The sequence below is a fragment of the Sinohyriopsis cumingii genome, chromosome 13 (genome assembly GCF_028554795.1).
Source record: "Sinohyriopsis cumingii isolate HCF-2022 chromosome 13, ASM2855479v2, whole genome shotgun sequence".
Classification (NCBI taxonomy): Eukaryota; Metazoa; Mollusca; class Bivalvia; order Unionida; family Unionidae; genus Sinohyriopsis; species Sinohyriopsis cumingii.
Window position 1 is genome coordinate 36,456,657 of NC_142973.1, and position 18,369 is coordinate 36,475,025.

At 36.0% G+C, this 18,369-nt stretch overlaps 1 protein-coding gene across 3 annotated transcripts in view; it reads right to left on the bottom strand.

Moving 5' to 3' along the window:
• LOC149785212 (EGF-like domain-containing protein 2) overlaps window positions 1-16,380 on the bottom strand; it is a 52,231-nt gene extending 35,851 nt beyond the window's left edge. For 2 of the 3 annotated variants that reach the window (XM_089979022.1, XM_089979024.1), the window contains exons 1-4: window positions 16,296-16,380; window positions 6,494-6,603; window positions 3,903-4,343; window positions 788-910 (exon numbers count right to left, since the gene is read on the bottom strand). In XM_089979022.1, coding sequence (XP_089835148.1) covers window positions 788-910; window positions 3,903-4,343; window positions 6,494-6,593 — 664 coding nt within the window. In that variant the 5' untranslated portion in view covers window positions 6,594-6,603; window positions 16,296-16,380. The remainder of the gene's footprint in view (window positions 1-787; window positions 911-3,902; window positions 4,344-6,493; window positions 6,604-16,295) is intronic. The other variant, XM_089979023.1, reaches the window with a different exon arrangement.
• Between the last annotated feature and the right edge of the window lie 1,989 nt (window positions 16,381-18,369).

Consider the following 18,369-nt stretch of genomic DNA (forward strand, 5'->3'; position numbering starts at 1 on the left):
ATCACAATTAACGCCAGTATATCAATCTAGAATATGAGACACATACTGCATTCACCATACTGATGTACAGGCGATGAATGTTAAATATGAATCTTCAGTTGATCGTATATTTAAACGTACTCTTCAAGGCATCGACTTTCAAGTGATGCTATCAGGTTTTTGAGTGACTTTCGCTCCGAGCACCCGTCTTTCTCTCTCTCTCTCTCTCTCTCTCTCTCTCTGCAGCGTAGAATAAACCTGATCTAGAATCCAAATCCAAAACATACACAGTCTGCATTGATATCGCGAACTTACAGTAGTTAGTTAAATGCTCAAAGTATCGTATATTTTCCTTCTTGCATTGATAAAATGCTGACTGTGTCAACGTATGAGTGAGAGATGCATGTTTGTGTCTGGGCGTGTGCGTGTTTGCGAGGAAAACCAATTAGTATGTCCTGTTGCTGTTATGTTCGAATAATTGACATTTAGTTGTGTTGCTCTTTACATGTTTGAACCTAAATACAAGGGAGAGAATAAAGAGCCATGCAGGGCCGGCGCCATACCAAGGCCAGACTATCTGGCGCCCTAGGTACGGTTAGATTCTGGCGCCCCCACCCCCCCACCCCCCGGAAAATATCAATTTCAAAATTATAAACAATAAAAAAAATTTAAAAATGCGCCCCCCTGAAATCAGCGCCCTAGGCGGCTGCCTAGTTTGCCTATATGGTAGCGCCGGCCCTGGAGCCATGCCATGTGAAAATTAATATCTTGGACATTCCAACCTGTGCGCTATTAAAATAAAACTTACCGTTTCGAAATGCACAGTTGTACTCTGTGTAACCACTTTGGCAGATACATTTGCCGGAGTTCAGATCACAGTTTCCGTCTTCTCCACAGTCGGATAGTCGTCGGCAATCGGAACTGAGTGACACTAGCAAATATGTAAGAGTAATGTTAACAATATATATCTGCCAGTCAGTCAGTTTTTCTATCGAATGACCCATATCTCTCAATGCGTCTCTGTATATATATATATATATATATATATATATATATATATATATATATATATAGAGAGAGAGAGAGAGAGAGAGAGAGAGAGAGAGAGAGAGGAACCGTCTTAGCCCGAAGTCAATGGTCATAGTAAATCTGACTGAGTTATACATTTGCTCGAGTAAACTTTGTCATTTCCTAGTGGCTGTTATCAATAATTGGTACTGTTAACACTGTATGGTAAGAAATACTATTTTTAAGTGAAGACTTTACATTTAATATATTTACGCCATCATTCACTAGTAATATGCTCATCTCTTTAGAGTTAATGTCGTTCGAGAGATGTGTGAGTCGTTCGACCATTTTAATTCCAAGTTGGGAGAACTTTTCGACGAATTAGCAGCTTCATATCTGAGTGAGTTACAGAGATTCTAGCAGGAATTAACATGTATTTGAAGCGATCCTATGTGCTCGAGGCAGCTAGCGAGAACCTGCCAAATGTCGATTAGTTTGATCTATCAGAAGAGGAACATTTTTATGTATCTAAATAAATTTTAACATAAACTAAAATCTGTGTTCAAAGAAATCTCTACATTTTAACATGTGAAAATACAATATTTCCCATAATGCCACGAGACACTTGAATATACGTACCTAAAGAATTTATACTGGCAGCAAGAAAGAAAAAAAAACATTTTCTGACAGATCAGTAAACTAAAACGACATTATCGTTTAGCTTGGGTTGAGGGGGGAAGGGGAGAGTGTTTATAGCAAGTTTAATTTTGTTAACTTCGATTCAAGAGTATAATTAGGGATATGAGTTATAAAGCAAAAAGAATTTCTTTTGTGCATAAGTACCAGATATATTTCAGTTTGCGGTACAAACAATAACGATATAATTTCTCCAGCATTATGAAATGTAAGCATCAAAAAAGAAAATATCTTTTAATAATCTTGGTTATTGAAACTCAAATATATTTACCATCTGATTTTCTTAAATTTAATTGTGTATCATTAAAAAGGGTTTACCAGTAATCTTTCTTGCTACAGTATGCGCACACTCTCCCGTTTATCTTGTAAACCAACCCCACACCCAATTTAAACACAAAAAGCAAGTTCATTGATCAATTTATAATTTCCAACCTGATTGTCAACATGGGATCCCTAACACTGCCAACTTACTGGCATTTTAAACAAAGCGGAAGCTCTCGATGTAAACAAGCAGACAGACTGATCATTGTCCTTTTCTGGTTTCTTGCATAGTCCATTTCAGTATATAAAAAAAGTCTGCGTTATTTTCAATGTATGGTTTTAATATTTCTATTTAAAAAATTGAAAACATACAAAGGAGGAACTCTTTTAAACATCTGTTGAACGAAATGTAACTCCAAAATTTACGGAATTACTGAGATTTTCAAAGCCCATCAACCACATCACATATGTTGCTGGAGAACATAGACTCGACCATGCATATATGGCGACCGTGTTACTAAAGAAACTCCCGTTTGATTCGAAATGACAATAATTTGATAGTGCTTGGAACCCCCTGGCAACAATTAGGTTAGAAATTACAAACTGATGAATGAAATAGCTAACTTTCGTTCATTTTTATATATCCTTAATGCTTTTTATTTTTTAAAAATCGGTTTGAGGTGGGGTTGGGTTAACAAACAAACGGGAGGGTATGTGAATACTATATGGTTAACCTTTCGTCATGGAGTATGACAAGTCCAAAAGCAGCGAATATATTTATCTGTTATACCTTTTCCTTGAAAATGTTTGTATTTTACATATACACATGATTTAATACTTGTTAGAAACGTAATTTAAATAAGGGCAGCTGTCTTGTGTGGTATGCCGGCAAAAAGTCTCATATGCAATTATCAATATATTCATCGCAGTTAAGGAAGGAAATTTATCACATACATTATGTTTGTCACTCCAAGCACAATTGTAATACACTGCTGGAATTTATTCTTTTCATCATTATTTTCCAACAACAAATACTTTGTACCTCAGGATGCACATGAAGTGTATTTGGGTTAGCGGACAAGTGAAGTATGGCAGAGAAACTACCTACCATTGCTGGTTAATGTCCTTTGCATAGCCTCATTTGGACTCGAACCTAGGTCCTCAGAGGTGAACATCTACTGCTTATCATAATCCGTTATCGTTTTTTATTTTTTTTAAAAATTAATCAACTTACCAGTTAAGTTCACGACATCTTATGAAGCAACATGAGGTAAAAGATGACAATACCTTCGTACCTTTCAGGGCTCAGAAAAATTAATCGTTATAGCAATACGGAGTTCAGAATGATATTGCCAGAACGGAGAACTAACATTTTGCGTTGCCGTTATTTTTCACCTTTATGAAAGTCATGTTGTGTCGATAACTGCCTCACCGAGAGTGTTTCAATGCATTATTCATTTTTTCTTTCTTTCTCCCTTGATAACGGATACACAGATGTATACTAATGTGCTTTTATGCATTTTTGCATAAGAATAAGTTTACGACAGTGACTAAGAGCTGGGAATGCCTCCATTATTTTATTATATTATTGTTGATGGTATATTAATTATCTACATGTTGAAGCCATTAGATACGCCTTCATTTTAGCAACTGATTATTTTGAAGTGAACTTTTGCGAACTGAGATGAAAATGATGTCTTTATCCTAGCAGGAAAAAAAAGACTTATTTTCAAGACAAAACGTATCGTATGCTTATATGCCATGTTCAAATCTACTTTATTTTGCATACATTTTCAGACGATTGAAGTAAACCAACTAGTTTCTTTCCCGAATGTCTCAAAAGACAACAATGGCAAGGACATAGCTCATCACTGACTCTTATAGGAAACAATTACTAATTATAGGAAACAATTAACAATTATGCTTTATGTCATCAAAAACTGGTATATCTATTTTACGTGTTTTTGGACTTGTCGTCGGTGTTTTGGTTTTCTCTGTGGCAGCTAATGTCATTGTATCGGCAGATGTCGTTAGTACAGGAACGTAGGTTGTTATCGTTGTACCTCCAGCAGTTGTTATAAATATAGGAGCATATGTTGTTGTAGCTGCAGCGGTTGTTGTGTACGTAGGAGTCTTAATAGTTGTTGCAACCGCATATGTCGTTGTATCTTCAGCAGTGGTTCTCGATGTTGCAGCACGGGTAGTTGCCGATGTTAAAGCAGGGATAGTTGTTGCATCACCAGCAGTCGTTGTCGACGTTGCAGCATCGGTAGTTGCTGTATTCGTAGTAGTCGCTGTTGATGTTAAAGCAGCGATAGTTGTTGTATCACCAGCAATCGTTGTCGACGTTGCAGCATCGGTAGTTGTTGTATCCGTAGTAGTCGCTGTTGATGTTAAAGCTAGTAAAGGTTCAGTTATTAGTTTTATCTATAGACCAGAATCGATGACATATAGATATAATACATTAAATATTAGAAAAATATTTCAACCAATTGTCAATAAAACCAAAAAAGGCAAGCAGCTTTAGACAAGTATTTATGTCATTATGTCATTGCAAGGCGAAAGATGAAAGCTAAGGAAAGGAAGAGAGAGAGAACAGTATATATATATATATATATATATATATATATATATATATATATATATATATATATATCCTTTGTACATTATATTTTTCCCCAGATACGATAATACAATTTTCTGGTTATGAAATAATAATAATAATAATAAGTATCACAATCTTAATTTAATATTACTTTCCGATTGTCTAGGTCGATGAAAAATTCAATTTTGATGCATCCTAGTTCAAAGCCAGCTTTGTGAAGTGGCCGAAAATTGTCGATATCTGTATAACATTTTTTGTTCTACTTTTGGTGATCTTTTTAACGCTTCATTTTGGTGTCCAGGTCACGTTGTAAGTACGATATCGTTGATGTGTGGCAAGTGGATGAAAAGTATTTTGCCATCATACTAGATGACACGTACCAGCACATGATGAAATAAGTCATGTTTATGAAATTCAGCTCTTTTACATAAAACTGCAAAAAATACCCAGGTTTGCATTATGCGCATGTTTTACCCATTTATCTCCACATGGGTTCAAATGTTTGTATTAGCATATAAACCAATCCTCGGTCTTACAACTGGCCCTAACTTCAAAATGCTTCTACAAATATGACCACTTCTTGTAGAGTAACTTGAGTAGCCTATATTAAGTGTAATTTATCTCAGATGGAAAACCGTGTATCTTGCTTTTCTCTATAAAATGGCACAAAATGACAATTTTGAGGATTCATATGCTGACCATTCAGTGTCGTTGTAGTAGACGTAGTAAATGAGGGTTTATATATTGACCATGTCACTTCTTTGTTGTAGACGTAGTGAATGAGGGTTAATATACTGACCATCTTACGTCATTGTAGTTGACGTGGTAAATGAGGGATAATATATTTACCATCTGACGTCGTTGTAGTAGACATAGTAAATGAGGGTTAATATATTTACCATCTGACGTCGTTGTAGTAGACGTAGTAAATGAGGGTTAATATATTAACCATCTGACGTCTTTTAGTATACGTAGTAAATGAGGGTTAATATATTAGCTGACGTCGTTGAAGTAAACGTAGTAAATGAGGGTTAATATACTGACCATCTGACGTCGTTGAAGTAGACGTAATAAATGAGGGTTAATATATTGACCATCCGACGTCGTCGTAGTAGACGTAGTAAATAAGGGTTTATATATTTAAAAATTGACGTCGTTGTAGTAGATGTAATAAATGAGGTTTAAGATACTAACCATTCAACATCATTGTAGTAGATGTACTTAATAAAGGTTAATATACTGACCATCCGACGTCGTTCTAGTTGATGTAGCAAATGAGGGTTAATGTACTGACCATCTGACGTCGCTGTAGTCGACGTAGTAAATGAGGGTTAATATATTGACCATCCCACGTCTCTGTTGTAGACGTAGTAAATGAGGGTTAATATATTGACCATCTGACGTCGTTGTAGTCGACATAGTAAATGAGGGTTAATGTACTGACCATCTGACGTCGCTGTAGTCGACGTAGTAAATGAGGGTTAATATATTGACCATCCCACGTCTCTGTTGAAGACGTAGTAAATGAGGGTTAATATATTGACCATCTGACGTCGTTGTAGTAGACGTAGTAAATGAGGGTTAATATACTGACCATCTGACGTCGTTGTAGTCGACGTAGCAAATGAGGGTTAATATATTGACCATCTGACGTCGTTGTAGTCGACGTAGTAAACGAGGGTTAATATACTGACCATCTGACGTCGTTGTTGTCGACGTAATAAATGAAGGTCAATATATTGACCATCTGACGTCGTTGTAGTCGACGTAGTAAATGAGGGTTAATATACTGACCATCTTAAGTCGTTATAGTAGACGTAGTAAATGAGGGTTAATATATTTACCATCTGACGTCCTTGTAGTAGACGTAGTAAATGAAGGTTAATATACTAATCATTCAACGTCGTTGTAGTAGATGTATTTAATGAGGGTTAATATACTGACCATTCGTTGGCGTTGTAGTAGATGTAGCAAATAAACGCACGCATCCAAATAGTAAGAGCAAAGACAAATATCGCCCAGATTTAAGTCCTGGAAATGGCATACTGTTTTTTCTGCAATATAATGAAATACTGGTGATAAGCTTACAAACATGGGCACATTTACTTATCATTTACATTTTACAATTACATAGATACACACCTATTTCGACAACAAACTTAATGACTTGATAATATTTACTTCCTTAACTATTATCAGCCTATTTTTGTTTTGCAATTACACACACACACACACACACACACACACACACACACACACACACACACACACACACATACATACATACATACATACATACATACATCTTTTGCGTAGATAATATCCAAGGCAACTATTGCATTTTCTGGTAAGAAAATAATGTGTACAGGTTATCCCATTTCGTCTACTCCCATGTTATCCACTCCCATTCCGTAAACTCTTGAAAACATATTATTACAGATTTCTTCACTTAAACCTGTACTACATTCAGGTATGGAAGTGTTAATTATCTTAAACGGGCTATATTGTGCATGGGACCTGAAGTCTCTAGCAAACGACTGCCAATAAGATCCGCTCAGAAAACGACATGAGGACTTTTTTTTCCTTTATGGTCAATTAATGTATAGATTCTGCGTCAACAGAGGATTGAAATTCAGAGTGATTTTTTTCCCTTACTGCTGCAGCAAAGGGATTTGTATGATAAACCTCTCTCTCTCTCCCTCCCTCCTCCCCCCCAAAAAAAACTTTTAACTCATTAGGCTACACCCACGATTGGAACGAAATTGTCATGTAAGTTTACGTATCTTATAGAGCAACCTTTCAAAAACTTTAAGGTGGGAATTAGGGGATATCATTATTTGTAGAGAATTAGGGGATATCACTATTTGTAGATATAACAAAGCTATTTGTTACTCGTAATTCGGTGTAAGAATACATGATATAGACATCATTCTTGCCTGGGACCAACACCTCTGGTTGGAGAATATTTATAAAATGTGTACACCCCTCTCACATATAAGTGTGATAACAAGTTACACAGTAGAAAGAAGTTAATGACCCCATACTAAAACACATTTTTTTTTCTAAATTTTGTACTGAAAAAAACAAGTAGAAAAGGGACATTAAAATTATCGTTTATAACAATTTTGGCAAATCAAAAGACGCTAATATAAAATTTTAAGTTAATGTTTTTACATTTCAATTGATATCACAGTAATTACTCCAAGGGTTTATCTCTTGAGTGGTACCAATTATTATGCTTGCCGAATTGCAAGACTTGGAGTAAAATATAACGTAATTGATCGTAATATTTATAGAGCAACCAAACAACATCCACAATGCGAATCAAACCTTACATGCTACAAAGGTTTTAAGTGCGGACTCCTTTAAATCAGTCCAGCATGACCAGACATTAGCTAGTCATGGAGCATGGCTTCGCACTCTTGATCCACTCATTAGTGCCACTTCCAATGCATGCAACTTATATTTATAAAATTCAAACGATTCGTCTGCATTGCCCAAACCGGCATTAACCCATCGCTCAAAACACCCGCGCTAGAAACCAAAAGATGTTTATATATTATCTTATATGTTAATTGTTATGTATATTTAATTTACATTGTGCTGTCCGTGTTTGGGGGTTGTGGATGGGGTTTCCGCATACCTGACTTTTTCATAATTATAATTAGTTGACTAAAGTTTGAATTCAAGGCCTAACATTGTTTACGAACTAGTGGAACTTTTGATTGAAATGATCAGTTTTCCAGAACATTCTATTGCGTCGTAGGTCAAGTGAAACTATGTATGTATAGGGGTTGATAAACACATAATTCATTCCTATATTAAAATCAGTCTCTGGAATCCATTTGTTATCAGAGTTTATAGTTGGTTCAGATATAATTATAGAAAAATTATATATTTGAATCAGTTGCTGGAATTCATCAAAGACATTACTGATTGCATCACTGGTATATCAGGACATTAAAGACTATTGATATCAGGATATGAAAAACTATTGGTACATCAGGACATGCAAGACTATGGTACATAATGACATTCAGGACTATTGGAATTCATTCGGATCATTTTATGCGTTTTGACTTGTAATAGGACATTTAGGATTATTTGACATTTAATTCACAAAACTGTAATCGTCTCTTTAATTTTCACACTGTATTATAGGGAAATAAATTGTTTGTTTAACTTTACATAACTTGCTGATTTTGCTTCTTCTATTATAGTGTTTTTGATCAAGATTCGTAATATAATGATCTCACTTTAAAATGATATTCCATTAATTACGTCAGGGGTTTCGCTTGTTAATTGGTATAATTAATTATATTTGTAGAAGTGCTAATACTTTGCGATGAGTATACAGGGGCGCTAGCAAGTTTACTTATACACAATACTGTTAGAGCTGTTGATACTTTTAATCATAATGTGATATTATGAACTTTTTGTCAGGATTTGATAAATCAATGCATATGCCGCTTTTGTTGTGTTGATCTGGACGCTGCAATGGATGCAATGGCTTGGTTCAGATTTGTCAGTAAATACCCATAACAGGTCTGAGGCATCAATTAAGTTTATTGGATGTATGATAAACAACATGTTTTTCATAGCCGTTTACAGGAGGAATTTCTTTTGAAAATGTTAATGATTTAATAATTGCATAAGCTCTGCAATTACTGGTCCAAATTATACAGAATGCTGCTTGAAATGCTGTTTAAATAAAATGTAAACAACAGAAGGCAACGAGTATATTTCAAAACAAAATGCATCCCTGGAAGACAGTTGTGATTTAATACATCATGTGACAATGGATAAAGGCTGACTGAGCTGTGACGTTTTAGGACATTCTGATTTAATACATCATGTGACAGTGGATAAAGGCTGACTGAGCTGTGTCGTTTTAGGACATTCTGATCAATACCATGTCTTCAAAAATACATTAAACAATTTTTTTTTATAAAAATAGGATCTGCAAGAAAATGTAGTAACGTAAATAAAAATAAAGAAGCAATTATTATACGTTTTTGGAAAAATAATACAAGAGCATCTTCGAATCTACTCAAAGACAGGGAGTTTTGACTTATGTAAAATTGCCTGTGAAGATTCATTGCGTTATTTTCAGAAGTTTTTAGTCCATTGTGATGTAAATGTACACGAGTTTGAAAATGACACACTAGATATTGAAATACAAGAGGATGAAGTCAATAAAACCTGTTCAACAACAAAAGTCTGGAAAAAAGCAGCATGAATTGATAGTATTGTATCTGAACTCGTTAAGGCTTTTGAATCATATCCACTTTTGACGCATCTGTTTAATTCTCCGTCTGAAGCTGCTGTTTCAGTCAGGAAGACCGCAACACTACGAGTATCATTCCATTAGAGAAAAAGGCGATCAAGACATGTTTAGAACAATTAGAGATCTATTAGTTTACTATCTGTATCAACTACGACTTTAACAACAATTTAGACAAGAGGACTATGGAATGGTCTGAAGAAAACAAAATAATTCATGAGGAGCAAGAAGTTTTTAGAAGTGTTTAAAGTACTATTGATATGCACACGTTTTTGAAAATACGTCAGGAAATGGAATGGTATATTTTATTGAACATTTGAAGATTTTGTAAAGGCATTTGACAAAATCATAAGGGAAGCCATATGGTTGAAATTTCAAAAACTTCAAATGAGCAGCAAAATGAGATTACTGAAAAACGTAAATACTATGGTGATGAATGGGGTTTAAATATTAATATCGATAAAATGCATGTTCGGTTGTTTTTGTTCCTCTAAGGTAAAGAATGGTTATTTTTAAATCACCAACTAAAAGTTGCTACCTGTTGTGAAGGTTTTGGCTTCTTTCGTCATTATGATACAAAATATAAAAAAGTGAACAGCTGTCCAAGGTATTGTTCTTGGTCAGATGCAAATTGTTTCAGTTTGGAAAACGTCAGTAGATATACTTATTAAAAGTTTTGATACCAAGATATTGCTATTTTATACTATGGAACTGAAATATTTGGGTTTTAGTCATGCACCTGAAATCAAAAGGGGACATTTAAATTACAATAAGTTTACATTCCAACTTACAAATCTACTGTGAAATGTTTCGTTATGAGTGAACTGGGTTGAATAGTTTGAAATCATTGGATGGTGTTAGCCCGATTAAATGCTGGTTGAGATTACTGAAAATGCGGAATAGATGAAGTCCCAAACTACGTTACTGAAAATGCGGAATAGATGAAGTCCCAAACTACGTTACTGAAAATGCGGAATAGATGAAGTCCCAAACTACGTTACAATATGCAGGTTGTATGGTCTGATGCTACAGCTTGTAAATCCTGGCCTCAGGAAATCAGTTACGTACTTTTCATTGATGGATTTGGAGAAGCATGGTTTAATCCATATGTGGGGGATTAATTAGTTTTCCGAAACTTGTTCAAACACTGATGCATTGTTATCGACATACAAACTTGGAGGAGGAAAAAAAAATAGATTAGATAGTTTACAAGTTTGTAAAATTATTAAGCAAACATTTGGTACAGAACCATACATACATGTCGTTGACAACCATTGTATATTAATATTTTTGGGTAAATTATGATGTAGATTTTTAGGAGTACAACAACTGCCTCACAAATTCAGCCACCCTAAGCTTGTTTGTAGCAACAAAAGTGCTGAAAGATGTCTGCCTAATGTGCACACTTGACCAGTTTTTAATGTAAATGCGGAAATGATGGGAGGGTGTGACCGCAATATGCTCGAGTTAGTATTGTCAAATAAAACTATTCTTATGTTACGTGTTTAGGCTGTAATAAATAGTAACAAAAGAAAGAGTGAAAACAACATGCTTTGAAAAATTTAACAAATAATTTATTTCCCTGGAAAAACACTATAAAAATGAAAAAAATAAGAACTTACGGTTTTAAAAATCAAATTAAAAAATAATCCAAGAATAATCCAAGAATTAAATTTTAGAAGTCCTAGTAATGAAATATTTTAATGAATTCAAGTTCAATTCCCAAAGAAATATCCAAGATGGAAGGCGATGACGTATACTGTAGTGTTTGAATTTCCGAATAAAATTTAAAGCAATGTCTTCGTTCACGAATTCTGTATGAGCACTCAAATATTTCCAGGAAAAAGAATTAATCTTTTAGAATCCAAATAATTTGTATAAATATTAAAGTATAATTGTAAACTGGTCACAAAAAAAACACTTTTCCAGTGTTCAAGGTAAAAGCCCAAACTCAAAAAAAAAAAAATCTCTCTAAACATCACTATTATATCTAACTACTGCGCAATTTCGGAAAACCCAGAATTGCGAAATAGAGGCTGTTTACAATCTAAAATCACATACCCCCAGTATAACCTTGATAAAAACCAATCATTTCAATCCAAGAATAAAATTTAAAAAAAGAAAGTTGTTCACTTGTCTCAATGATTCCTGAATCAAGGTCGGAAACTAAGTCAAAAATAGAGACAGTGTTTCTATTATTAGGTATTTATGAAATGAGGCAGGTGAAAACTGAATTTTCTGGAAAATATCAAATTCCTAGTAAACAAAATTACATTACTTTGACATGTAATGAAATTAAACATAAAAAAATTTTAAAACTTACAAACAATTGAATTAAATCAAATATAAATTAAATCAAATATACGTAACACTATTTTGAACATAACATTGCTTTTCCCTTGAAATACATTACCCGATCATAACACATTAGGAAAATAGGTAAGAGGAAGAGGAAGTGTATCCCCTTTCCCGGAGAAGACCGAATCTAAAGTTCCCTACGAAGTTCATGCGAAACATCCTAAAATTCGTGAGAAATACTGGCTAGAGTAAGTATATATATCTATCCAGACTCAGCTACCCTCAACAAGTCCGGCGGAAGTTGAGTGGAGGCGTCATTATGAAGCTGATGAACCACCCGAGACGCTAACATGTTCAGCCGATGCTGTCAACCAGATCACAACTGAACCCTTCGTTAAGAAAGATACTCGATGCAACAAGCTAGAAAAATGCGTCTCTGACCTACATACCACGATTCAGATAATGTCAGTTAGGGAACTGTTTTACCCAACTGAAATGGTAGTAGTTACTGCACAAACATCATAAACCGATATGCCTAATAAAATCTCTTGGTCTTGGGGGGGGAGGTATTTTCTTTATATCTAGAGCGATATAATCTATCACGTCCAGGACGATATAGCCACAGTTGAGATAGCGTTCTTTCTTTCTTTTAATGGTAAAAATAAATGAGCTCTTCCTCTTTCAATCATCTGGGATCGCTTTAGGTATCACTTCATAGCCATTACCGGGTCCTGTAGATGCCCCTAAGGCGTAGAGTCCGCCGAGGGAAGATGTTTTACAAAAAAGGACTCATTCCCCTTAAGCAGAATTTTCATTCAGAAATATTAAGAGAAGATAAAAGTTTTATTTTTGAAACCTAAATACATGTAATTGGCACTGCTTTGAAAATTGTCGTAAACCATGTCTGTTGCGGATAGCAGAAACATAATTAAACTTGTTAACCCTCATAATTGTAGGGAGAACAGAACGAATGAAATCAGGTGCCGTTATTAGTGAAATCGGACCATCGCGAGGGCACAGCAGAGTTTCGACAACGCGTGTCTCTGATTCTCCTGGTGTAGTCGAAACTTTTAGGAAGCAGTTTTTTATATGAGAGATGGGGTAAGGAGGTTCTGGACTGTGGCTCGAATGGGCTTTATTTAGCAATGTAAGAACCCACTGCAGATTCGATTCCGGGCTCAGAGCCAAAGCTTTCGATCGAAACAAATCAAAGTTCAAAGAGGTCTTTGTTGTAGTTTATATCCCTTCTTTCATGATGACAAAGCGTGTCTGATATTGTGGAATGTTAGCCTGTTCTAGTGATGGGGGTTATCTGTGGTATCAAGGTTTTTACCGGAGTCATGTGTTTCTCCTCGCACCACTGGGAGAACACTCTCCACTTCAATTCGTATTCTTTTAAAGTGGTGGATCTTCTTGACTGGTGGAATGTGTCCGACACATGCTATGAGAATTTCCCCTTTGAGCTTATTCAGTATGAGCCAGACATGATGACTTAATAGTTATGGATTCGGATTAAACACCTGCATTCAGGGATTCTTACGCAGGTGAGGGAAGATCACAATGTCCCCAGGAATAGCCTCTGTTAAATTCAGTTGATCGCTTACCAGTTTTTTCCCATTTTCGGAAAACAATGACGACCAGACAGCATTCTGACTCGCATTCTTTTCACTTGAATGTCTGGATCAGAGGGGTTGGAGGGTAGGCGTATACGCCGGGACGATTACACGTCATGGAAAGAGCGTCGACTGTCCAGGCTTTCGGATCATGGACTGCAGAAATAATGGTGTGTAGCTTTTGCATTCCACCTCGTCACACAGGCAGCAGGAGTGGTCAATTCCGGCTGGCGCAGATTCGTCGGAATCCAATAGGTGGGCAAACCATTCGGTTTGAATTAGCTCATTCCGATGGGACAGTGATTCCTCTTAAATACAAAGTCTGCCAGGGATATGAGGGACTTATATGTGGATTTGTCGATGATGACACCACCAGAGAAAATATTAGACCAAAGAGAGATTTCTGGGGTTGTGATTCCCCAATTGCCTTTTAATATAATTTACCACAGAGAAGATGTCAGATAGAGAGAGAACACTCTTTCCGTAGTGTCTCTTGCCATGAATGAAGCATTCAGTATGCCCTTCGTCTCAAGGGACTACCTGCAGCAAGTCAGGCGAGGTTCTCTCGTTTGCTGTGATGAGATCTTATATATCCCGAAACTGGAGTTGCCTGATCCAGTCAGCAAAACTGACACGAGACTCATTTGGAACGGTCTCATAAAGAGGTGGTTGAAGATGATGATATACGCTGCTGCATTTAGGAGACACAATAGGCGAAGAAACCCCCGGACTGATATGCGATTCATTGAGGGAATAGAAGACACCTTGGAGATAATTTCAAGGCACGTTCTTGACGAAGACACACCCTGTTCAAATTCGTTTCAAACTCCACACATAGGTGGGTAAAATGTTGAGATGGGACCATATAGGATTTGTCCTAGTTGACAAGGAATAAAAGACTGAATCCTGTGAGACTTGAGAGTAAGTCACGTGTATCGTGCTCTTGTGTCACGACGCTGGTGCCTGAGAGGTTATATTCTCTTTTTCGGTCTTCACCGAGTGAATGAGCCTACATCAAACAAAACGAGTTTAAACTAGTGTTTCAAAGAACGGAGAGGGTCTTGAATATTTGCCTGTCTCGACGTATCTGTGTAAGGGAGAGAGCGGACAATCACTTTCTAGTTACCCGTATACGGTAATTGGCTTTTAGCTGTGAAGCCTGAATGTGTCATTAGGACCACGGAAATATCCGATTTAAACTGGAGATATTTCGAGTTAAGTGAAAGAGCATGCAGCTCGCCTACCAAGTATACAAAAGCCTGGGCTATCAAAAAGCATGTTTTACCAGGTTTCAGCATTAGAGAGGTTATGGCTAAAGACTCGAAATTGTATTAATTGAGCCATGTCAAAATCCGTAAAGGATTCTACCTAGGAAACAAGATGTGCGAATTGGGTCTATTCAAATCAATTTTGACCTATATTTGCTCTACCATGGCGCATATATGTATATATATATATATATATATATATATATATATATATATATATATATATATATATATATATATATATATATATATATATATATATATATATCAGAAATCATGGAGCTGTATCTCCTGATAGTAACAGACGCTAGCCATTTCTCCCCTAAAAGCCAGAGAAAAAGCGAACTGATTGATCGAGGCATTTAAACGGACGATTCGGTATTCTCTGCACCAGATGTTTAAATGGCGCTGAAATGTATATCGTAAGACGAAGTTAGACAAGTGAAGTTCGAATCTTTGTCTCTGAGAGAATAGAACGAAAAACAGACAAAAAAAAACATAGCTGGAGTAAACTTACCTGTGACAAAAGTCCTTTGAATCGTTAAAGATGTGAAACGGCAACAAAAATGGAAATCGGTTTCTGCAAAGTCTCCTGAAAAAAAGCTCGCTTCCAAGAACGAACGGAGGTATTAACTAACGTATGAACGGGATTTGGCGAGATATCCGTGTATCCAGAAGGAGACCAAAAAGACGTTTGTTCCTTTCAAAGAACCACATATCACAAGACAAACCAGATCTAGAGATACAAAGGAAGCAGCTTAAAATATATAGTATGTGGTGTACTGACAAGCGACAAATCTCAAAGCATACAACAAGATAAAAATTAAACGAGACATCAGCATTTACATCCTTGACAAATAAGTGAAGAAGCACGGCCATTCTGCTGGTTGGGTGAAAACAGATATACATGACATACATAACAGTACAAAGAACGCATGCGTCAGACGCAAATAGCAAGAGGAATCAAATAATAATAATAATAATAACATAAATGATGTGACCTGGTCAATGAATTGAAAAAGGTCTGAAATAATCGTAGTGGGAGAGTATCAAAGAAACTCGGCGAAACCTGATTTAGCATAATACTAAACCCAGACCTAGTAAAGAAACAAGCAATCTGACAGACGACAAGAATTATGTGCAAAGCCCTTATTATCTAACACCATCTGGAGAGACCGACATCAATTTGTGAAAATACCCACTAAAATATATACAAATTTTATAGTAACAGTAGTAAAATGTCGAACAGTAACAACACTTATCTATGTGTAGTAGTCACTCACCAGTATTAAGTCTCGGCCTTCGTTGAGTAAAATCTAGCTACTGTAATGACACTTGCGTAATTTTCGGTGCTATAGACTGGATCGCGTTGCTGCATCGCAATATATTAACCTAATAGTGGGTGCGTATGTCATATTGTGTGATACCCATCAAGCTTGCCTAATGGGCGGAGATAGCTGTACAGGTAGTACCGACTGATATAAAAAAAAAATCGAAATATCCAAGTAATAATAAATGGGGAAAAGAAGGTAAGCACGACGTAAATGGCACACACAAATATCGACTTCACTGAATGGCGTGAAGAATACAAAGAACTTTTATTGTCATATCATTAACACAGAAATCTTTGGACCAATAATGGACTACAAAGTCAGCATTAACAGGAAGTATTCAATGTTTTAATTATGGAGGATTGCTAGTCTGTCAAATAGTCGAATGGGGCAGTATCGAAGAAAGAAATAATGCATTATTGAATTAAATTAAATTTAATTTTCTCTCAGAAATATTAAGAGAAGAAACAAGTTTGCTTTTCGAAACCGAAATACATGTAATTGGCACTGCTTTGATAATTGTCGTGGACCATGTCTATTGCGGATAGCAGAAACATAATTGAATTTGTTAACCCTCATAATTGTAGGGAGAACAGAACCAGCTTGAACTGGTCAGTTAATTGCTTTTATTTGTTAATATCAGCGCATATGCTCCTTCAGAGTCTTAACGTATATCATTGTTTCTGTCCATACATGAGTTCAATTAACAGCCATGCTAAGAAGGCCCTGTCCCAAATTTAGGTATAAGCTAATAACCTAACTGATAGCTCCCCATATGCAGTCACTGTCACCCTAAAGTAGTTTCTATCGTGATTCACTGTTACAGCCAGACAGATTGGTTTAAAATCTCGAAAGTCCTTTTCAGTGATATTTAGATCCAAACATATATCATATAGACCATAAATACCATGTACAGACACATACAAGCTCAATACACAACATATGTTCTACCTAAATGACGTTAGAACAAAACTTTCTGAACAACCAAAATGGTACACTTAGAGGCCTTTTTTGGATAAGTGTCCGGGGCGTGATGGGGGGGGGGGGTGACGCTAACTTAATCTACAGTATGGCACAGGGTAATCTTGACTTGCCCGAATAAAAGTGAAACAGTGTCAGTGCAGAGACAGTAGAAACTGATTAAAGTCTCGGAAAAGTTAGAAAATAAAACTTTCGTTCTAATGTTATAGCCGTGTCTTGAAATATTAAGTATGCTATACAATGTTTCCTCTCTCCTCTTTGAGACAAGTATCCTGTCCCTTTTTAAACGAAGTTTTAAGAGTCCTGTAAACTAGACCGACAATAGCTGTTGGTACTGTTCTATGTTTGGAAAACTGCTCAACCTTGCAACACAACAGAAGCTCAACGAGATCTATCTCCTACCTATCTGAGAGCAGAATATTTTAATCAGTGTTGACTATCAAGCTGTTATACTAGATGAGATTTCTAGGCTTGCACCTTGCGTTGGAAACAATGTACAACGTAAAGGACACCAACCATGTTTTGGTGTGAAGTTGTATATGTCGGTTTTGGGGACGGTATTCGCCTGATTGCCCGTGAGTTCGATTATTCTTAAAGAGATAAACACGTGTGAATGGCCGTTCCTGTTTTTGGCAGTCTATTTTAGCGAGTATAAAACATACGCGTATGTTTTCACTTTCAACGAGCTAGTTTTTGTAACTAGCGCGCTAAAAGTTGTAAATAGCATGATGTGTCTTCATTTTAGCGCGCTAAAAATGAAAACTTAGCGTATGTTTATTTTCATAAGCGCTAGTTTTTTTATTTCTAGCTCGCTATGATATTTCTAGCGCGCTAGTTTTTCTTTACACGTCTGGCTGACGCTCAGTTTGATGAAACTAGTGTGCTCGTTTGTAATTTTCCACCATCCAATCGAAATAACCGTTATATTTAACCCTCCAAGTCCTCTAGGAGAATTCCAAAACAATAATATTATGAACTTTTGAAAGAGTGGCAGGAATAAGGTGAAGTTGTTAACATTTTCAAAATGCACATTGGAGAGAAGGTT